The sequence below is a fragment of the Aulostomus chinensis genome, chromosome 17 (assembly GCF_037954235.1).
Source record: "Aulostomus chinensis isolate RoL2024-O1b breed Wild chromosome 17, RoL_Achi_v1.0, whole genome shotgun sequence".
NCBI lineage: Eukaryota > Metazoa > Chordata > Actinopteri > Syngnathiformes > Aulostomidae > Aulostomus > Aulostomus chinensis.
In genome coordinates, this window is record NC_141336.1 from 494,223 (window position 1) to 515,245 (window position 21,023).

Below are 21,023 nucleotides of genomic sequence, written 5' to 3' on the forward strand. Positions count from 1 at the left end.
AAGGTTGAAAACTACAGGCCAGTATCACTTCTGCCATTCCTGTCAAAAATACTGGAGCGCTCAGTATTTAACCAGGTCTCTGAACATCTGCAGAACAACAACCTACTTGACTCTTTTCAGTCTGGCTTCAGGTGTGACCACTCCACTGAGACTGCACTCCTGTCAGTCCCTGAGTCACTGAGACGAGCTCGAGCTGCTGGTCAGTGCTCCGTCCTACTTCTGCTGGACCTGTCTGCTGCCTTCGACACGGTGAACCATCACATTCTCCTCTCCACACTCTCTGAGCTCGGCATATCTGGTTCTGCCTTGTTGTGGTTCAAGTCCCACATCACAGGCAGATCCTTCAGAGTGTCATGGCGAGGAAAGGTGTCTAGGTCACATGGCCTATCGACTGGGGTTCCTCAGGGGTCAGTGCTTGGTCCCCTTCTCTTCTCTCTGTACACCACCTCACTTGGTGCAGTGATCCGCTCCCATGGCTTCTCCTACCACTGTTATGCTGACGACACTCAGCTTCTCCTCTCTTTCCCACCTGATGACAGAACGGTCTCAGATCGTATATCAGCGTGTCTGGCTGATATCTCCACATGGATAAAGGAACGCCACCTTCAACTGAATCTCTCTAAGACTGAACTTATGGTCTTTCCAGCTTGTCCATCTGTTCAGCCTCAGGTCAGTGTCCAACTTGACTCGAGCCTACTTGCGCCCACAAACTCAGCCAGAAACCTGGGTGTCATGATTGATGACCAGCTGACCTTTAAGGTTCATGTGGCCTCAGTTTCTCGGTCTTGCCGTTATGCCCTTTACAACATCAGGAAGATCAGACCCTTCCTGACCCAACAGACCACACAGATTCTGGTTCAGGCTCTTGTCATCTCACGCATTGACTACTGCAACTCTCTTCTGGCAGGCCTCCCTGCAGGCTCATTCAAGCCTCTGCAGATGATCCAGAATGCAGCAGCACGTCTGGTCTTCAACCAGCCCAAAAGGGCACATGTCACCCCGCTGCTGGTTTCTCTTCACTGGCTTCCAGTGGCAGCCAGGATCAAATTCAAGGCACTTCTCTTGGCTCACAAAACAATCACAAGAACGGCTCCAGCCTACCTGGAATCCCTGATCCAGGTCTACTCTCCTTCTCGCCCACTACGCTCTGCATGCCAAAGACGCCTGGTGCTTCCAGCCCAGCGCTGCTCCAAATCTCTTGCCAGACTCTTCTCTTCTGTTGTTCCCAAATGGTGGAACGAACTACCGAACTCTGTGCGTTCTGCTGAGTCCCTTTCTACTTTTAAGAGACAATTGAAGACTCAATTGTTCAGAGAGCACCGAGGCACTGAACCTGACTCTGCTCCTCTTTGGGGTAGAATCAGTCAGAGGGTCTAAGACCCAGCACTTAGTGATTATGTAGCACTAACTGTGTTGTGTGATGTTGTATGTCTGTTATATAAAAATAAAAAAAATTAAAAAGGGTGGGGGGGCAACACTTCTTCTGCCACTAGATGGCAGTACCTGTGACCAAATCACAACTGATGCACTTTTGCGCTACTATGGACTTTTCCTTAATTAGGTCTAAATTCTTGCTTGTGTTGTACGTCGCTTTGGACAAAAGCGTCTGCTAAATGAAATTGTAGAATTGTAGAATCTCAACAAATCCATTCTTAGTTTTCCGTACAAATGGTCAGATAAGCCAAACAAGCCTCGTGCAATTCCACACACATTCTCTAAAACCATTGGGGGTAATGCCCATGAAAACTGGGCCCTGTTAAGATCACTCCCATTCATCATTGGACATCTGGTGCCAGAGGACGAAAAGGCTTGGCAAGTTCTAATGGATTTAAAAGATGTTGTTGAGCACACACTGAGGAATCCATTGCTTACCTTGAGTGCAAGATTTCAGAGCATCGCAAAAGATACCAAGAACTCTTTCCTCATGTGCAGCTTCTACCCAAGCATCATTACATGGAGCACTATCCTGTACTCATCAGGAAGGTTGGTCCTCTGGTCAGTCTCTGGACCATGCGTTTCGAGGCGAAACATAGTTCGACATTCAAACTGCTTCACAAATGTGACCCTCACACTAGCTGTTAAGCCCCAGCTCATGATTTCAGATTATATGAGAGAGTCACGTTGTTCCTGCGTGGGTTCTCTCTGGTACTCCAGCTTCCTCCACAGTCCAAAGACATCAAGAGGGACCAGGTTAATCCAGACTCTAAATTGACCGTAGGCGTGGCTGGGAGAGCCAATGGTTGTCTGTCTCTATGTGTTGGCCCTGCCATGGACTGGTGACCTGTCCAGGGGGAAGGCTGCTGGGATAGGCTCCACCCCCCATCACCCCCCACAACCCTCAATCCCCATCCACTCCACCCATCCCCTGTTCTACCCCTCCCCCCAGAGCAGGGGGGCTTCAGGCTATAAGGCACCACCAGCCAGCCAGCCAGGACCCCCCACACCCCTGAGAGGCCCAGCCCGCCTGAATGTAGTTAAAATTTGGTGAGGCACCCAGAGCATGGGAGCCCCGCCGGTTGCAGACGGCAGAGTCTCCCAGTACATCCTCATGCACTCCCCCAAGCCCTAAATGTCTACAATGTGATTAAAATTGGGGGGGGCCAGCCCCTCAAGGCCTAGGCCTACCCCCGCCACCCTTAACAGGAGAAGAGGGAGAACATGGAGGGATGGATGGATCCACGATATGACAATCAAGACGTGCACATAATAGCTACAGGTCACCACATGAGCAGCGCCCCCTGCAAGTAGTTGTGCTTTTTTCCAGGACAGACAAGAATGTCTTTTAGTTAACACTTTGAAATGCCTCAGACCTGGACAATTTTTTATGAGCCCATTCCTTTTGGTATGTGTTTTTTTTCTAGGATGATGGAATGATGATTTTTGTCCATATCTTCTGCAACAGTTTCCACAGTCTATAGAGAAGCATCAGGCATCTCTTGTATACTTTGTAAGCTAAGGCACAATGTCTTTGGCCTTTCCCCATGCTTGCTCGCTGTTGTGATGCTGAGGAGTTTCAGTTCTAGCACTCTTGTGTGCTCCCATGGAGGACCCGTCCATTTTGGTGCCCTCAGCCAGATTGAGAATTGGTGCCCCCCCCCCACCCCAAATATCAGCGACCACAATGAGTTCAAGACAAAAAGTATATTTTTATATATTAAAATGACTCAACAAACAAAGGAACATATAAAAGGATGTATAAATGATTAAATATTAACAACTACCTGCCCTTGTGGAAAAAATATTATTGACATAATATCAACATTATTAACAAAGTCACTCAGTCCTTGTGACGGCAAATATTTTTGCTTCAACAACATGTATTGATAAGGCGCTACATTCAACAGAATTAGTTAATACATCCTGATTGACCTGCAGCTGAATACAGAGGGAACATCCATACTGATGTACTGTATATAAAGTACCACTGTATAAATATACTTAATTTAATTTGATCGAAACCTGCATTTAACAAGTAACAAGGTGTAATTGTAACATGCAACATTAATAATCATAACAACAACAAAAATAATGGTAATGACATAGCAGTGCTATCAATTAGCTTCCACAGAGACCCGAAGTGACCTTATCTGAGTTGACTGCTTCAGAGGGGGTGGAGATGGAGACCAGATGTTTCTTCTCCAGCAGCTGGGGGCTTCTGCAGTTGTTTCCTGAGTGCATCTGGACAGTGGGAGAGTCGATATGAGCCGAATACAAGCACCAACATGGAGCTGCAGAGTAGAACAAATAACTCCTGCATCCTGCTGCAGCGGCTGTGGAAGTTCAAACTTAGTTCAGACTAAGTTGGAACTAAGTTCAAAAAGCAATAAAACTTGCTCCACTGAGATAAGATAACAACATAACTCTGAGTAACAACTAAACAGCTACACACATGCTGCTGGGCAGGGATCTTGATACATTTCTATATCAATCTAGCTTACAACAATATGCTATGATGCCAAGTGGTGCTCAGATCTCTGGTGCAAGCCAGTGAGTGCAGAAGTCTGTTTTTGTGGATAAGTTAGTGTCAGCCTTTATCAAAGATATTTGTCAGGTAAATATCAACACAGGAAGGAGCAGTTGTCCAGAGCGAGAGCGAGCGACTGGCTTGCCCTTAAGTCTCATATCCTTCAAGCTGTAATGTTATCTGGGTTCAACAGCTATCGTAGCACTGTTATGTAGCATTAGCTTAATTGTTACTTAGCTAGCTAGTGGCTACAAATGAAACGTCTAACGACGTTACACACAGAGCGGCACTTAAAGATGACATAGGATAACATACCTCTATATCGGACTCTTTTTTCCTCCTCTTTTTTCATTCCTTTCCTCCCGTGCAGACCTGAAGGCTTTGGACCTTGGAAATGTAGGTCAAATGTAAATATCTGCCTATCTTGAACAAAACACGGACCTGGACTGTCACAGATTTGCATCAAACGGTGACCCATCCCCCACTCTCAGGTGAGTCTCCTGTGTCCTAATGTGACGACAGTCGTTAACACAGAGCCTAGTGACTCCAACAACTGCAGTCGTCACAACTCCACGGAGTAATAATGAGCTGGTGGAACACCCACTAAGGTTTACATACCTGAGCTCTTCCCTGTCTAGGTAGACTAGGCAGCTAATCTATTGGAACAGCATAAACTGATGACACCACTTGGATACGGGCCAAAGCATCTTGCAGACATGTAAGTGCATCCTGGTGACCTGAATCAATTCCTTGAGATACCTATGACCTGGACGAATGAGAATATACACAGACTGATAACTAGATTGCTCAACCAAACCACTCTTACAGAGGAGGTGTCAGACGTAAAGTATCGTCGTGGGAAGACTTGCAAGAATGCAAAGGGATTTAAGATACATGTGGAAGAAGGGGATGCAGAGACGGATGCAGATCCTGGTGGAGACACTACGTGAGATGCAGGATGACTCCTGTCACAGTATAGGAGACTTCTCAGCATCTGGTCCACTGCAGGAGGTACTCCCTTAATACTACTTCAGACACTCAACCTAGGGGACAGACAGAGAAAGGCCCCCCAATAATGATAACACAGCATCAAACCAACTGGACCAGGACCTGGACAGAGTTTCAGAGGACACATTAGCAGGAACAGCCGAGAGGAAAAGCCAACAATCATCTGCATTATGGCCAGAGAAGGATTCGATTTAGAGGAGGGGAAGGCCAGCAGCAAACACCTGGAAAGCAGCTCACCAGGAGGGAAAAGGAGTGTGTGTCCAAAAAGGGAGACCCAGGCTCTCAACAAAATTACCCCTCAAATGTACATGACACTGCAGGCATCTCTGCTCCTGAAGATGTTTTGGTGATTCATCTGAACATACATGAAGAGTAACAGCTGACCTGATGTCTGTTCCTGCGCTCCATTCGTCCCAGCCTGCTGTTGACCTGCTGTTGCACGTTCAGGACATGCAGCCTCATCTCCTCCTGTGTGGCCTTCACTTCCCCTTCCAGCTTCTTCATCAGATGCTTGCAGTGGCAGCTGCCAGCTGGTGCCTACAGCGACAGGCCACCGGTTAACCCCTTGACCCCCAGAGAGTCAATGATGAAGCTGTCACGGTGCCTGTCTTGTGTTTCCTGTTTTGTTGTGAAGTCGGTGTCCTGTCTTCCTGTGCTCCTCCCTGTGATCGCCTCATGTGTCTCACCTGGGTGATTGGACCACCTGTGCCTCGTTTTCCTTCGTGTATTTAACCTCCATGTTTCCCTTTGTCTGGGTCGGGTCACTGATGTTTAAAGTGTCACTGCCGTCGCCAGTTTCATGTCCGAACGCATTGTCACTAGTCCCAAGTCTCCAGTCACGAGCCTCCGGTTCCTCCTCGTTCTGTCTACTCCCCCAGCTCAGACCGTAACAGAAGCTAGCCTTGATGCAGGAAGTCACTTCCCCTCCAGTTGTATCTGCCTCCAATTGAAAGTCTTGACAATTTAGTGCAATAGAGCAACATGTTGTATTTGTACTTTTAGTACCAAGGTGTTCATAGCATATTCTGAGCCCCATTTTGATATGGAATTATAAATACCAGAGGACTACAACTGTATGGGCATCTGTAGTTATTTATCACTGACCTGCCTAATGAAGCCTTCCCTATCACGATAGAGTGTGTAGAGGTGGTAGGTGTTTCCCTCCTTGGTGGGTGAACCATCAACACAGAATGTTTCTCTTTTGATTGGGAAGCACTGAAAGAGGCAAAAGGTGGTACAAACAGCACAAGTGTTTCTTTTCATATCATCATGAATGGTGAAAGCACACACACAGAAAGAGAGATTTATCGCAGGTATACGGTATTTGATGAGCATCAGCGCTTCAGGAGGGGCTCCACCCTCACTGATTGACAGTCTGAGGTTCTTCTGGTTTATATCGTTTATGCATCAGTAGGCGGAGGAAACACTGAGCCAAACCTGGATGCTGTCTGGCACTGAGCAGGGGGGCTCAGTCCTCCACCAGGACTGCAGCTGCCCTGTTCCACAGTTAGACATCATACGCAGTGTAGGCGATCCCTGAGGAGAAGGCTCCACCCTCCAGCTGCTGTGTCATACTCCACATCTGTAAGTCTGTATGTGGCTGCAGATTTCACTGAATGTCTTGCAAGAATTCTCAAACTACTCAGAATTTGTTGCACTATTAAACTCAAGGTGACTTAAAAACTCAAGGACACAAGCTGAGACTTGATGTGAGGTGTGATTGTTGCCTCAGATAAAATCAAGTTTGACCAGGAATGTGACACGATACGAGCCCGTGATCTACCTGTACGTATGGACCCAGGTGAGACAATAACTTCTGGCAGCCATAAGTGAGGAGCACTAGTCTCCCTGGCACATTCAGACGTGTGATGAAGAACGTACGTACCACAGATATAAATACTCACATTCCATGATTAATTTGAAAGATTATCATTATCAAGGAGGAAATACGCCTAGAAACTGTTCTGGGCTTAGAGGGCTGATGGTTTACCTGACCTGTGTAGCCAGGCCAGTCTGTCTCGAAACAGGGGAGGACCAGATCATTCTGGTCCACATGTCTCTCTCTGCTGTAGGCTGACCTGCTCTTTGAGTCTCCTGTGATTGCTGCAGGGGCTGCTGGAGGCAGTTGGCGTGTCCGCATGATGACAATGATGATGCTGATGCTGCTGGTGACCATGACGACGACGCTGCTGTAGCAGGGGGAGGCCCAACTTATGTCCTTTGCTCTCTGATTGGTGGCTGCTGGGTGACCTGTGGTCCTGCTAAAGACAACCAGACAAGTGGACTGGCACGAAAAAAATAAAAGCTACTGACAGCAGTAATAAACTGCTCATGAGTGTGTTTGTGCTCCATCTGTGGCCAGTGAAGGTACTGCGATCAGGCTGTGAGAGGCCACAACAAAAAGCCCCACTTGAACAAATATTTCTTTATTTTTAATTTTGAAATTAGGTTTTAAATGGCCATGAATCACAAACACTTTGGATTATATAATTTGGAATATGAAATATTGATGTTGGTTGTGATATTCCAGGGTTTGATTGCAATTGTTCAGATTGCTGTCACTGTCAGGGGCCAACTTCAGGAGGGCTCCGCAGTCACAGACATTCATCCCTCAGTTACACGCACAACGCTGCTTGGGTTTTGTTTTATTAAATTGTTTTTTAGTTTACAAGGCTGTTCTTCATGCCGCTCACCCACTTATTTATTCTTCTAGTGTTTTCTTAGTCATAGTATTTTGGGTCCACCTCCCTCCTTTTCAATTTCAAATTGGCCATTAAATTGTGAAGTCTATTAATGACCATCCAGCAGTTCTCAGGAATGAGAGTTTCCTGGGGCTTCTTACCTTGTTTGCTTGCAGTCCTGCTCTGGGGATGGACTGGGTCCTGCACCTGTCCTTCAGTCCTCTTCGTTTCCTTAAAGTTCTTCCTCGCATGTAGCAGTGCACCTGAGGACAACAACCGAGTCTGCCAGTGTAATCACTCCAGAGTACTGTGAAATAATCAGCATGATAGTTGGAGTTCTCTCTTCCTTTTTGGCCTCATCCTGGCACTTTAAAGTAAGGTGTGTCATTCATTGCATTTGTCAAAGGAAGTTTTAGTTGAAGAAATTCTGAAGTCTATTTGAAAGAACAGCAAAAAATATTTCCATAAGAAATGTTGACCTAATTTATTTAGCTTTCATTTACAATCAAAAACAATATTGTGATTTCTTAAAGCTGTTTTCTTGTTTTTTGTTTTGTTTACGCAGATCCCACTCTTTCCCTGAAATTATTTTCCAGGACTTTTTCAGTGTCTACAGAGACGAGTTCTGACATCATACACTAACTCCACGTCTCTGTCCCCCTCACACTGTGGAAGTGTTCTTTTCTGCAGTTGTAACTTGCATTTATTCAGATTGTTTCCATGTTTGTTACTCATACATTTGATGTGCAGTCCATGGCTATAATTTAGAACCGAGAGGAGGCTGTGGCCGCGGGAGAGAACAACCTCACACTCATGGACCGACACCAACGACACTTTTCAAATTAGAGTCGTTAGTTTGGTCTCTAGGCAAGTCAGGTTTATTTGTGTGTCACCAAACCCCAACCAAAGTTCTGTCCTGACTCTGTCCAAGTAGAGCAGGTCCAGCACCTCCCTCCTTCAATGAACCTCCACCCAACAATTCTCCATCAGCAGCACATCCTGCAACAGCAGCCACCAGAACCTTCCTTTACCAGCAGGAAGGTGGAGCAGATCCAGGATCAGTGGGGACAGAGAGAGAGCAGGAGAGCAGGACAGAGACAGAGAATGGAGGAAGACAGAGAGACAGAAGGAGAGAGAGGGACAGAGATAAAGAGGGAGAGAAAGGAGGAGAGACTGATGGACAGAGACAAAGACAGAGAATGGAGGAAGACAGAGAGACAGGAGGAGAGAGAGGGACAGAGATAAAGAGAGAGACAGGAGGAGAGACTGATGGACAGAGATAAAGAGAGAGAATGGAGGAAGACAGAGAGACAGGAGGAGAGAGAGGGACAGAGATAAAGAGAGAGACAGGAGGAGAGACTGATGGACAGAGACAAAGACAGAGAATGGAGGAAGACAGAGAGACAGAAGGAAAGAGAGGGACAGCGATAAAGAGGGAGAGAAAGGAGGAGAGACTGATGGACAGACGGGGACGTGAGCAGGTGGAGCTACGGGTGGCAGCTGGAGCCTCTTCAGGTCTGGAGCCTCCTCCAGCACCAGGATCTGGGATGAGGGGAGCCCAAAGGCTCCGGAGAAGAAGACGAGTTAGTAATACGTATGAGTATGATTTATGTATGACACATATAGGAGGACAGAGAGGGAAGAGTGGAGGAGAGAGGCACCAAAACCTTTAACGGCATGAAAAGTCGCTAAAACCAGCGACAAAATAAACTGAAAACACAGGGTTACAGAACCGCTCTAAGCTGAAATGCAGATTCGATTGGCCGGTGGTATCACGTGGGGCGCTGCGCCAACTAGAGGCAGAGAAGAGACATGCATGCGCATAATTTTTAACCCATTAGCATTCGTTCACAAGGCAGGGAGAGGATGTAAAGAATACATGGATGAAACTGGTGGGAAAAAACTCTTCAGGTTCAGGCCATACCAACTGTCTGTCTACTTACAGAGAAAGAGTTCATGATGTCTCATCATGCACATAATCACATGTCAGTTAGAAAACTACCAAGCACGCAAATGCTTGCTAACTTCTGGATGTGTTGATCATATCTGGGTTCAGTTTATGAGGCCAATCCCCACCTGAGGCGCCCTCGCCAGGACAAGCGCTACGTCTCTGTGGCTGTTGTCTCTGGCCTTGTCCAGCGCTGTTTTGCCTGCCTGACATGGAACAGAAGTTTCATTATTTGCCTGATCTTGATAATTATGATAAGCTGTGGTAATGTAGGTGGACTGGTCGAGGCAGATGGCCTCCCCATAGAGCCGGGTCTGCTCCACACTTGGGTCTCATAGGGTACTGTTACATCTACATTCATTGACAGAGTGTGGTTCTAGATGGACTCCCTAAAAGATGTGAAGAACCACGTTTGAGTCTCAGGGTCGACACTCCTCAGAGATCGAGTGAAGGTCAATGAGTGTGTGTGTGTGTGTGTGTGTGTGTGTGTGTGTGTGTGTGTGTGTGTGTGTGTGTGTGTGTGAGTGGTGGGGGGGCAATATATATATATATATATATATTTATATAAGAATTTCCCAGAGGTCAGAAGTGTTGCTTCCTGTCCCAGTGGTTGTCCATCTGTGACTCTCATGTTGTTCCTCCCGTTATCTTCTAGCTGTGCTAGTTTATCTTTTAGCGTCTGATGTCTTATCAAGCATCTGATGCTCGATGGTCCTGATCTCAGCCTGAACCTTTTCACCTCTGGATATCAAGACCCAGACAATGTTCCTAAGTGCTTCTAAGTCCTGTTGGAGCTTTGAACAGTGGCTCATCTACAGCTTCAGTCACATGAATAAGTATCACTTCCACTTAACCTGCTGCTTCGGCAGAGCTTCATGCTTGCTAACAACATTCGCTGAAATGCTAATGCTAACTGCTCTAGCACCTTGTTGTTTGAGCTTCAGCAGGGGTTCTCTGTTGAGTGAGTCAAATACTTGCTTGTGGCCTACAACTTCACCGCATCATATAGGTGCTGAGCTAAAAGACAGTGAGAAGTAACAGTGAGCAAGAGGTTTGTTCCTGATCGGAGGGACAACATGCAGGAATCACGCCATCATGCAGCACATGAAGCTTACATCGTTTCTGATGGTTCCGTCAGTGCCGGCCTCCAGTAAGAGCTCAACTGTCTTCTTATGGTTCAGAGCTGCAGCCACATGCAGAGCCGTGTCGCCTCGCTACAGTCACACAAACAAACATGGCAGAGTGTGTGTGTGTGTGTGTGTGTGTGTGTGTGTGTGTGTGTGTGTGTGTGTGATAGAGAGAGAGAGAGAGTGTATTTGTCGGCATTACTCATAACTAAAATTCATAGTAAATTATTCAAGTGAGTGTGTATACACAGAACTAAAAAAAGGCATCGAGCACAATCATGTACGTCAACCAACAACCCTAAGAAACAGTTGGCTCACACCTCATTCATCCTCTACCTGGTTTCTCTCGGTCACAGAGCTCCGTGAGCTGAGCAGGATCTTCACCAGGCTCAGGTTGTTGTAACGAGCAGCCACATGCAAACAGGTGTCACCCACCTGGAGCCAAACAGAGTTTCACCCAGGAACACTGTGCAGGGTCAGAGGACTCAGCAGCTGGAGGACTCACGTTGTTCTTGGTGTCTGGTGTTGCTCCTCCAAGCAGCAGAAGACGAGCAGCCTGAGCGTGAGCGTTCTGACTGGCCAGGTGAAGAGCCGTGTTACCTGCCTGCATCGACACAACAGCCAGGGTCAGGCCAAGTTTCCCCCTTCACTTTCCCCAATAAAGGTTTGGTGGTCAACGGTCCCAGTCACCTGACGTGTGTGATATGTGTCCCATTGTGATCAACTTGATATTTTCTGAACACCTTGAGGGGATTTTGGGGGATGGTTAAAGGTCAAAGGTGACTGTCACGTGATATCCAAAGATCACCCTGAGGAAATGTTTTCTCATATATTCCAGAAACCACTGAGACTCAGGGACGACCTGAAGAAATTTTGGTTGTAAAAAATCAGAGGTCAGGGTTACTGCAACAGGCACACATGGCGATGTGGTTTTTCGGTTTTAGGTTTAAATCCTAATCATGCCAGTCTCAAGTAGCAGGAGTCCAGGGGGACGAGTCCATTTACCAGGAACTGGGACATGAATGAACCTGGTCCCAGCTCAGATATGAGACATCTCACTCGAGAAGGCCAAGGATGGAATCACTCACCCCACCCCCACAAATGTAACTCTCTAGGTTTTGTACGGTTATGCTTGTTTATTTCATTGATTGATTATTATCAGGCTTATCAACAGACATTTTATTTCACAATCTGTGAGTTCATTTTAAAGATACTTTCCCATTACATTGCAGCTCTGCGAGCATACCCACTTTGTTCCTGGTGTGCACGTCAGCTCCAGCTTCCACCAGCAGTTTGACACAGGAAGAGAAACCATGCCAGGACGCTTCATGCAGTGCCGTGTTACCGTCCTCAAAGAAACACACCGCATTACTGTTGTGTAACTGCAAACACACAAACACAGACGTGTTGGAGTCCAGCACTCACTCTGTCCTGCAGGTCCACAGCACAGCCTCCCTGGATGAGAGCAGCCGTGGTCTGACTGTTGCCCATCATAGCAGCACGGTGCAAGGCTGTCCGGTGGTCCGGGACCTGCTGCATGATGGAGGACAGAGACCAACCAGTGAGACTCCTCACATGTGGGAGTTCACGCAGGTGATCATGGAACACCTGCTTATTGGACACATTCTACCTAAGAGACTTTGAAGACAGTTAATGTGTGTGTGTGTGTGTGTGGGGGGGGGGGGGGTTACTGATTGAGTAACAGGTCAAATGTCACAGGTGTGGTGCTGACCAGGGAGTAGGGTTAACCACAGAGACAGACCAAGCGGCAGGATGAGTCACTCTGTGTTCATAGGACACTGCCGACGGATGCTGGGCTGGTCACTGGTGCTGCTGGATTAATATATTGGTATTATATTGATACAGGGTTATTGATGGGCATCTCTGTGATTGCTGCCTCTGATACACTGAGATGTTCATTTTAATATTCTTGTGTGCTTCATACACAGTTCTTTCTCTCATGGCCATACTAGCATAGTAGACCAGACGCCAGTCCTGCTCCAAAGCTCTAACCCTGCTCAGGGGACCCTGACTAGTCCCTGTCCACCAGTCCCGGTGGTAACTGAGCTGCCCTGTTTACTAAACATTACATTAAATGGGTCCCTAGAATGACATAAAACCATTTCAGACTTCTGACAGATGTCTCAAAATCAGAATAAATGAAAATACAAGGGGGGCATGAAGGACCCACCGCAGCCTCAGGGCCACGTCAGCATTTACGCCCCTGATCAGGAAGTACAGGATGACGTTTGCCTGAGCTGAAGTTCATTAATGCCTGATAATGGACGCGTTGAAGGGCCGTGGTTATTGACCTCGGATCAGTGTCTAGGTGTATGAGCGCAGTAATGCCGGAGTTTTCCCTCCAGAGAGCTCTGGTCAGATAGAGCAGCTGGTCAGGTAGAACTGCTGCAGGTAGAGCAGCTGGTCAGGTAGAGCTGCTGCAGGTAGAGCAGCTGTGTCTTCTGCTCTGGATAATCTGACTGTCGTGAGCATCTTCATGTTTGAGTCTCACCTGAAGAAAACCTGGTTTGTTTACAGCTGGATGCCACACCCAAAGTCCCTGAGCTCAGATTCAGAAGAAGAACAGGCACTTTGATTGAGCGACTGAGTCGGTGTCATATTAACAGGAATTACTTTACCCCCACCTGACTACCAGCAGCCAATCAGATTCAAGCGTTCTCATGGACGATGATAGTGAGAGGATCTGAACCACATACATGTGTACCAACATGTTTTCATTATCAGGTTTTCAACACAGGAGTGACAGACATGATGCTCTGACCACAGAAGACGAGTGTTGAATAAACTGCTGTTTACCTTTCTGTCCTCCATTGATCCTGCTGTCCTTTGGCGCTTGGCAGCAAAAAGGAGCATCCAAAAAACCTTCAAAGAGTCGTAGTTGCGTTGGTGGTGTGAGAGGTGGATGCTGATGAGAGGATGGCGCTGAACAGCAGCTGGCTCGCTGGTGTGTGAAGATTTGTGGTGAGGACGCCAGCTGTTGTTGTGCATTACAGCTTAGAGAGAGCAAGCAGGCTCCATCAGGCCAGCACGCTGTCATGTAAGAAGGTTTAATGGTGTCCACTCCACAACACACACACACTCACACACACACACACTTACACGCACTCACTCACTCACTCACTCACACACACACACACTCTCACACTCACGCCTGGTGACTCGCGTTGAAAAGCATTTCTTGGGATTATGGATCAGTAAATCCAGATGAAATCTCGGGCTCTGCTCTCAATCTGAGTGCCTGAGTGTGGCAACAAGACAGAAACGGTTCCGTCAATCATGGAAAGCTGGATTTCTGAGCTGAAGGTACGGCTCCTGGAACGATGCTGAGCTGCTTAAAGCTCCAACATGGAACAATCAGGAATTCTTGATCAACAGTGACTCCAGCGGTGGTGCCTGTTCTTCAGTGACAGAGCAGGTGATGTGATTGGCCAGTCAAGATGACCATGAGGGGAAGTCCCAGGAAGCAAGTCCAGAACCAGAACTTCTCCACTGGGGTAGTGTGAGGAGACGTGATTGGGCTCGATAGAATGAGAAATCTGTGAGTGAATCAGTGAGTGAGTGAATGAGTAAAGATTTGACAATTGTTGCTCGAACTTTGTCACCTCTCCCGGGCTACTTCTTCGAAAAGAACTTCTAGCCCAACGTGCCGCTCTAGAATATGATTATTATATGATTGTTCTTAATCAAGGAATGGGGTGTAATAAGAGTAAGAATAAGAATAAGAGTAAGAGTAAGAGTAAGAATAGGAGTAAGAATAAGAGTAAGAGTAAGAATAAGAATAAGAGTAAGAATAAGAGTAACAATAAGAATAAGAATAATAGTAAGAATAAGAGTAACAATAACAATAAGAATAAGAGTAAGAATAAGAGTAACAATAAGAATAAGCGTAAGAATAACAGTAAGAATAAGAATAAGAATAACAGTAAGAGTAAGAATAAGCGTAAAGATGAGAGTAAGAATAAGAGTAAGAATAAGAGTAAGAGTAAGAATAAGAATAAGAGTAAGAATAAGAGTAAGAGTAAGAATAAGCGTAAGAATAAGAGTAAGAATAAGCGTAAGAATAAGAGTAAGAGTAAGAATAAGAGTAAGAATAAGAATAAGAATAAGAATAAGAGTAAGAATACGAATAAGAATAAGAATAACTGTAAGAATAAGAATAAGAGTAAGAATAAGAATAAGAGTAAGAATACAAATAACAGTAACAATAAAAGTAAGAATAAGAATAAGAGTAAGAGTAAGAATAAGAATAAGAGTAAGAATAAGAATAAGGATAAGAGTAAGAATAAGAATGAGAGTAAGAATAAGAGTAAGAATAAGTGTAACAATAATAATAAGAGTAAGAATAAGAGTAAGAATAAGAGTAAGAATACGAATAAGAGTAAGACAAAGAGTAAGAATAAGAGTAAGAATGAGAGTAAGAATAAGAATAAGAGTAAAAATATGAATAAGAGTAAGAATAAGAGTAAGAATGAGAATAAGAGTAAGAATACGGATAAGAGTAAGAATACGAATAAGAGTAAGAATAAAAGAAAGAATAAGAATAAGTGTAACAATAAGCGTAAGAATAAGAATAAGGATAAGAGTAAGAATAAGAATGAGAGTAAGAATAAGAGTAAGAATAAGTGTAACAATAATAATAAGAGTAAGAGTAAGAATAAGAATAAGAGTAAGAATACAAATAAGAGTAACAATAAAAGTAAGAATAAGAATAAGAGTAAGAGTAAGAATAAGAATAAGAGTAAGAATAAGAATAAGGATAAGAGTAAGAATAAGAATGAGAGTAAGAATAAGAGTAAGAATAAGTGTAACAATAATAATAAGAGTAAGAATAAGAGTAAGAATACGAATAAGAGTAAGACAAAGAGTAAGAATAAGAGTAAGAATGAGAGTAAGAATAAGAATAAGAGTAAAAATATGAATAAGAGTAAGAATAAGAGTAAGAATAAGAGTAAGGATAAGAATAAGACTAAGAATAAGAATAAGAATAAGAGTAAGAGTAAGAGTAAGAATAAGAATAAGAATAAGAGTAAGAGTAAGAGTAAGAATAAGAGTAAGAATAAGAATAAGAGGAAGAATACGGATAAGAGGAAGAATACGGATAAGAGGAAGAATAAGAGTAAGAATAAGAGTAAGAGTAAGAATAAGAATAAGAGTAAGAATAAGAGTAAGAATAAGAGTAAGAGTAAGGATAAGAGTAAGAGTAAGAGTAAGAATAAGAGTAAGAATAAGAATAAGAGTAAGAATACGAATAAGAGTAAGAATAAGAATAAGAATGAGAGTAAGAATAAGAGTAAGAATAGGAATAAGAGTAAGACAAAGAGTAAGAATAAGAGTAAGAATGAGAGTAAGAATAAGAATAAGAGTAAAAATATCTAATAAGAGTTAGAATAAGAGGAAGAATAAGAGTAAGAATAAGAATAAGAGTAAGAATACGAATAAGAGTAAGAATAAAAGTAAGAATAAGAATAAGTGTAAGAATAAGCGTAAGAATAACAATAAGGATAAGAGTAAGAATAAGAATAAGAGTAAGAATAAGAGTAAGAATAAGTGTAACAATAATAATAAGAGTAAGAGTAAGAATAAGAATAAGAGTAAGAATACAAATAAGAGTAACAATAAAAGTAAGAATAAGAATAAGAGTAAGAGTAAGGATAAGAATAAGAATAAGAGTAAGAATAAGAATAAGGATAAGAGTAAGAATAAGAATGAGAGTAAGAATAAGTGTAACAATAATAATAAGAGTAAGAATAAGAGTAAGAATACGAATAAGAGTAAGACAAAGAGTAAGAATAAGAGTAAGAATAAGAGTAAGAATAAGAATAAGAGTAAAAATATGAATAAGAGTAAGAATAAGAGTAAAAGTAAGAAAAAGACTAAGAGAAGGAGTAAGAATAAGAGTAAAAGTAAGAATAAGAGTAAGAATAATAATAAGAATAAGAGTAAGAATAAGAATAAGAATAAGAATAAGAATAAGAGTAAGAGTAAGAATAAGAATAAGCGTAAGAATAAGACTAAGAATAAGACAAAGAGTAAGAATAACAGTAAGAATAAGCGTAAGAATAAGAGTAAGAATAAGAATAAGAATAAGAGTAAGACTAAGAATAAGAGTAAGACTAAGAATAAGCGTAAGAATAAGAGTAAGAATAAGAGTAAGAGTAAGAATAAGAGTAAGAATAAGTGTAAGAATAAGAATAAGAGTAAGAATACGAATAAGAGTAAGAATAAGAGTAAGAAAAAGAGTAAGAATAAGAGTAAGAATGAGAATAAGAGTAAGAATACGGATAAGAGTAAGAATACGGATAAGAGTAAGAATAAGAGTAAGAATAAGAGTAAGAGTAAGAATAAGAGTAAGAATAAGAGTAAGAATAAGAGTAAGAATACGAATAAGAGTAAGAATAAGAATAAGAATGAGAGTAAGAATAAGAGTAAGAATAAGTGTAACAATAATAATAAGAGTAAGAATAAGAGTAAGAATAAGAGTAAGAATACGAATAAGAGTAAGACAAAGAGTAAGAATAAGAGTAAGAATGAGAGTAAGAATAAGAATAAGAGTAAAAATATGAATAAGAGTAAGAATAAGAGTAAGAGTAAGAATAAGCGTAAGAATAAGAGTAAGAATAAGAGTAAGAATAAGAATAAGAGTAAGAGTAAGAATAAGAGTAAGAATAAGAGTAAGAATAAGAGTAAGAATACGAATAAGAGTAAGAATAAGAATAAGAATGAGAGTAAGAATAAGAGTAAGAATAAGTGTAACAATAATAATAAGAGTAAGAATAAGAGTAAGAATAAGAGTAAGAATACGAATAAGAGTAAGACAAAGAGTAAGAATAAGAGTAAGAATGAGAGTAAGAATAAGAATAAGAGTAAAAATATGAATAAGAGTAAGAATAAGAGTAAGAATGAGAATAAGAGTAAGAATACGGATAAGAGTAAGAATACGAATAAGAGTAAGAATAAAAGAAAGAATAAGAATAAGTGTAACAATAAGCGTAAGAATAAGAATAAGGATAAGAGTAAGAATAAGAATGAGAGTAAGAATAAGAGTAAGAATAAGTGTAACAATAATAATAAGAGTAAGAGTAAGAATAAGAATAAGAGTAAGAATACAAATAAGAGTAACAATAAAAGTAAGAATAAGAATAAGAGTAAGAGTAAGAATAAGAATAAGAGTAAGAATAAGAATAAGGATAAGAGTAAGAATAAGAATGAGAGTAAGAATAAGAGTAAGAATAAGTGTAACAATAATAATAAGAGTAAGAATAAGAGTAAGAATACGAATAAGAGTAAGACAAAGAGTAAGAATAAGAGTAAGAATGAGAGTAAGAATAAGAATAAGAGTAAAAATATGAATAAGAGTAAGAATAAGAGTAAGAATAAGAGTAAGGATAAGAATAAGACTAAGAATAAGAATAAGAATAAGAGTAAGAGTAAGAGTAAGAATAAGAATAAGAATAAGAGTAAGAGTAAGAGTAAGAATAAGAGTAAGAATAAGAATAAGAGGAAGAATACGGATAAGAGGAAGAATACGGATAAGAGGAAGAATAAGAGTAAGAATAAGAGTAAGAGTAAGAATAAGAATAAGAGTAAGAATAAGAGTAAGAATAAGAGTAAGAGTAAGGATAAGAGTAAGAGTAAGAGTAAGAATAAGAGTAAGAATAAGAATAAGAGTAAGAATACGAATAAGAGTAAGAATAAGAATAAGAATGAGAGTAAGAATAAGAGTAAGAATAGGAATAAGAGTAAGACAAAGAGTAAGAATAAGAGTAAGAATGAGAGTAAGAATAAGAATAAGAGTAAAAATATCTAATAAGAGTTAGAATAAGAGGAAGAATAAGAGTAAGAATAAGAATAAGAGTAAGAATACGAATAAGAGTAAGAATAAAAGTAAGAATAAGAATAAGTGTAAGAATAAGCGTAAGAATAACAATAAGGATAAGAGTAAGAATAAGAATAAGAGTAAGAATAAGAGTAAGAATAAGTGTAACAATAATAATAAGAGTAAGAGTAAGAATAAGAATAAGAGTAAGAATACAAATAAGAGTAACAATAAAAGTAAGAATAAGAATAAGAGTAAGAGTAAGGATAAGAATAAGAATAAGAGTAAGAATAAGAATAAGGATAAGAGTAAGAATAAGAATGAGAGTAAGAATAAGTGTAACAATAATAATAAGAGTAAGAATAAGAGTAAGAATACGAATAAGAGTAAGACAAAGAGTAAGAATAAGAGTAAGAATAAGAGTAAGAATAAGAATAAGAGTAAAAATATGAATAAGAGTAAGAATAAGAGTAAAAGTAAGAAAAAGACTAAGAGAAGGAGTAAGAATAAGAGTAAAAGTAAGAATAAGAGTAAGAATAATAATAAGAATAAGAGTAAGAATAAGAATAAGAATAAGAATAAGAATAAGAGTAAGAGTAAGAATAAGAATAAGCGTAAGAATAAGACTAAGAATAAGACAAAGAGTAAGAATAACAGTAAGAATAAGCGTAAGAATAAGAGTAAGAATAAGAATAAGAATAAGAGTAAGACTAAGAATAAGAGTAAGACTAAGAATAAGCGTAAGAATAAGAGTAAGAATAAGAGTAAGAGTAAGAATAAGAGTAAGAATAAGTGTAAGAATAAGAATAAGAGTAAGAATACGAATAAGAGTAAGAATAAGAGTAAGAAAAAGAGTAAGAATAAGAGTAAGAATGAGAATAAGAGTAAGAATACGGATAAGAGTAAGAATACGGATAAGAGTAAGAATAAGAGTAAGAATAAGAGTAAGAGTAAGAATAAGATTAAGAATAAGAATAAGAATAAGAGTAAGAGTAAGAATAAGAGTAAGAATAAGAGTAAGAATAAGATTAAGAGTAAGAATACGAATAAGAGTAAGAATAAGTAAAAGGATAAGAGTAAGAATAAGAATGAGAGTAAGAATAAGAGTAAGAATAAGTGTAACAATAATAATAAGAGTAAGAATAAGAGTAAGAATAAGAGTAAGAATAAGAGTAAGAATACGAATAAGAGTAAGACAAAGAGTAAGAATAAGAGTAAGAATGAGAGTAAGAATAAGAATAAGAGTAAAAATATGAATAAGAGTAAGAATAAGAGTAAGAATAAGAATAAGAGTAAGAATATGAATAAGAGTAAGAATAAGAGTAAGAATAAGAATAAGCAAAAGAATAAGAGTACGAATAAGAATAAGAATAAGAGTAAGAATAAGAGTAAGAGTAAGAGTAAGAGTAAGAATAAGAATAAGAGTAAGAGTAAGAGTAAGACTAAGAATAAGCGTAAGAATAAGAGTAAGAATAAGAGTAAGAGTAAGAATAAGAGTAAGAATAAGTGTAAGAATAAGAATAAGAGTAAGAATACGAATAAGAGTAAGAATAAGAGTAAGAAAAAGAGTAACAATAAGAATAAGAGTAAGAATAAGAATAAGAGTAAGAGTAAGAATAAGAGTAAGAATAAGAATAAGAGTAAGAATAAGAATAAGAGTAAGAATAAGAATAAGAATAAGAGTAAGAGTAAGAATAAGAGTAAGAATAAGATTAAGAATAAGAATAAGAGTAAGAGTAAGAATAAGAGTAAGAATAAGAGTAAGAATAAGAGTAAGAGTAAGTGTAAGAGTAAGAATAAGAATAAGAGTAAGAGTAAGAATAAGAATAAGAATAAGAGTAATAGTAAGAGTAGGAGTAAGAGTAAGAATAAGAGTAAGAATAAGAGTAATAGTAAGAATAAGAGTAAGAATAAAAAGCAAACATAATCGGGTCTTTGCCCCGTAGGACGGATGGATGATGATGGATGATGGATGATGATGGATGGATGATGGGTGGATGATGGATGGATGATAGATGGATGATGGGTTGATGATAGGTTGATGATGGATGGATGATGGATGGATGATGGGTGGATGATGGGTGGATGATGGATGGATGATGGATGGATGATGGGTGGATGATGGGTGTATGATGGATGGATGATGGGTGGATGATGGGTGGATGATGGGTGTATGATGGGTGGATGATGGATGGATGATGGATGGATGATGGGTGGATGATGGGTGGATGATAGTAATAAATATTACATTTTGTCAGTGAGTGTGACTTTCCAGTTGCTTCTTGTGTGTCAGACCCCACCCATGGTGTGTGTTGAGACTTGATTCCATCAGGATATTCCAGCAAAAGGAAACATACACACAAGTGGCGTGTCATCATGGACATTCATGACGTTGCAAGAACTGAGAAAGTGGCAACTAACTAGCAACCTAGTTAGAGGCACAATGAGTTACTCACAG

At 40.8% G+C, this 21,023-nt stretch overlaps 2 protein-coding genes across 8 annotated transcripts in view; one reads left to right on the forward strand and one right to left on the reverse strand.

Moving 5' to 3' along the window:
* The window catches only part of ankrd6a (ankyrin repeat domain 6a), a 60,468-nt gene that overhangs the window by 30,526 nt on the left and 8,919 nt on the right, over positions 1–21,023 (reverse strand). For 3 of the 6 annotated variants that reach the window (XM_086183303.1, XM_086183299.1, XM_086183298.1), the window contains exons 2-12: positions 13,546–13,742; positions 12,154–12,261; positions 11,979–12,077; positions 11,234–11,332; positions 11,065–11,163; positions 10,717–10,815; positions 9,730–9,807; positions 7,815–7,916; positions 7,051–7,233; positions 6,077–6,187; positions 5,357–5,509 (exon numbers count right to left, since the gene is read on the reverse strand). In XM_086183303.1, coding sequence (XP_086039429.1) covers positions 5,357–5,509; positions 6,077–6,187; positions 7,051–7,233; positions 7,815–7,916; positions 9,730–9,807; positions 10,717–10,815; positions 11,065–11,163; positions 11,234–11,332; positions 11,979–12,077; positions 12,154–12,261; positions 13,546–13,737 — 1,323 coding nt within the window. In that variant the 5' untranslated portion in view covers positions 13,738–13,742. Of the gene's footprint in view, positions 1–5,356; positions 5,510–6,076; positions 6,188–7,050; positions 7,234–7,814; positions 7,917–9,729; positions 9,808–10,716; positions 10,816–11,064; positions 11,164–11,233; positions 11,333–11,978; positions 12,111–12,153; positions 12,262–13,545; positions 13,743–21,023 lie in introns of all 6 variants that reach the window. The other 3 variants (XM_086183300.1, XM_086183301.1, XM_086183302.1) reach the window with 3 other exon arrangements.
* Positions 14,266–21,023, forward strand: part of gabrr2a (gamma-aminobutyric acid type A receptor subunit rho2a) — a 67,033-nt gene continuing 60,275 nt past the window's right edge. For both annotated transcript variants that reach the window (XM_086183304.1, XM_086183306.1), the window contains exon 1: positions 14,266–14,287. The gene's annotated coding sequence lies outside the window, so the exon portion shown is untranslated. The remainder of the gene's footprint in view (positions 14,288–21,023) is intronic.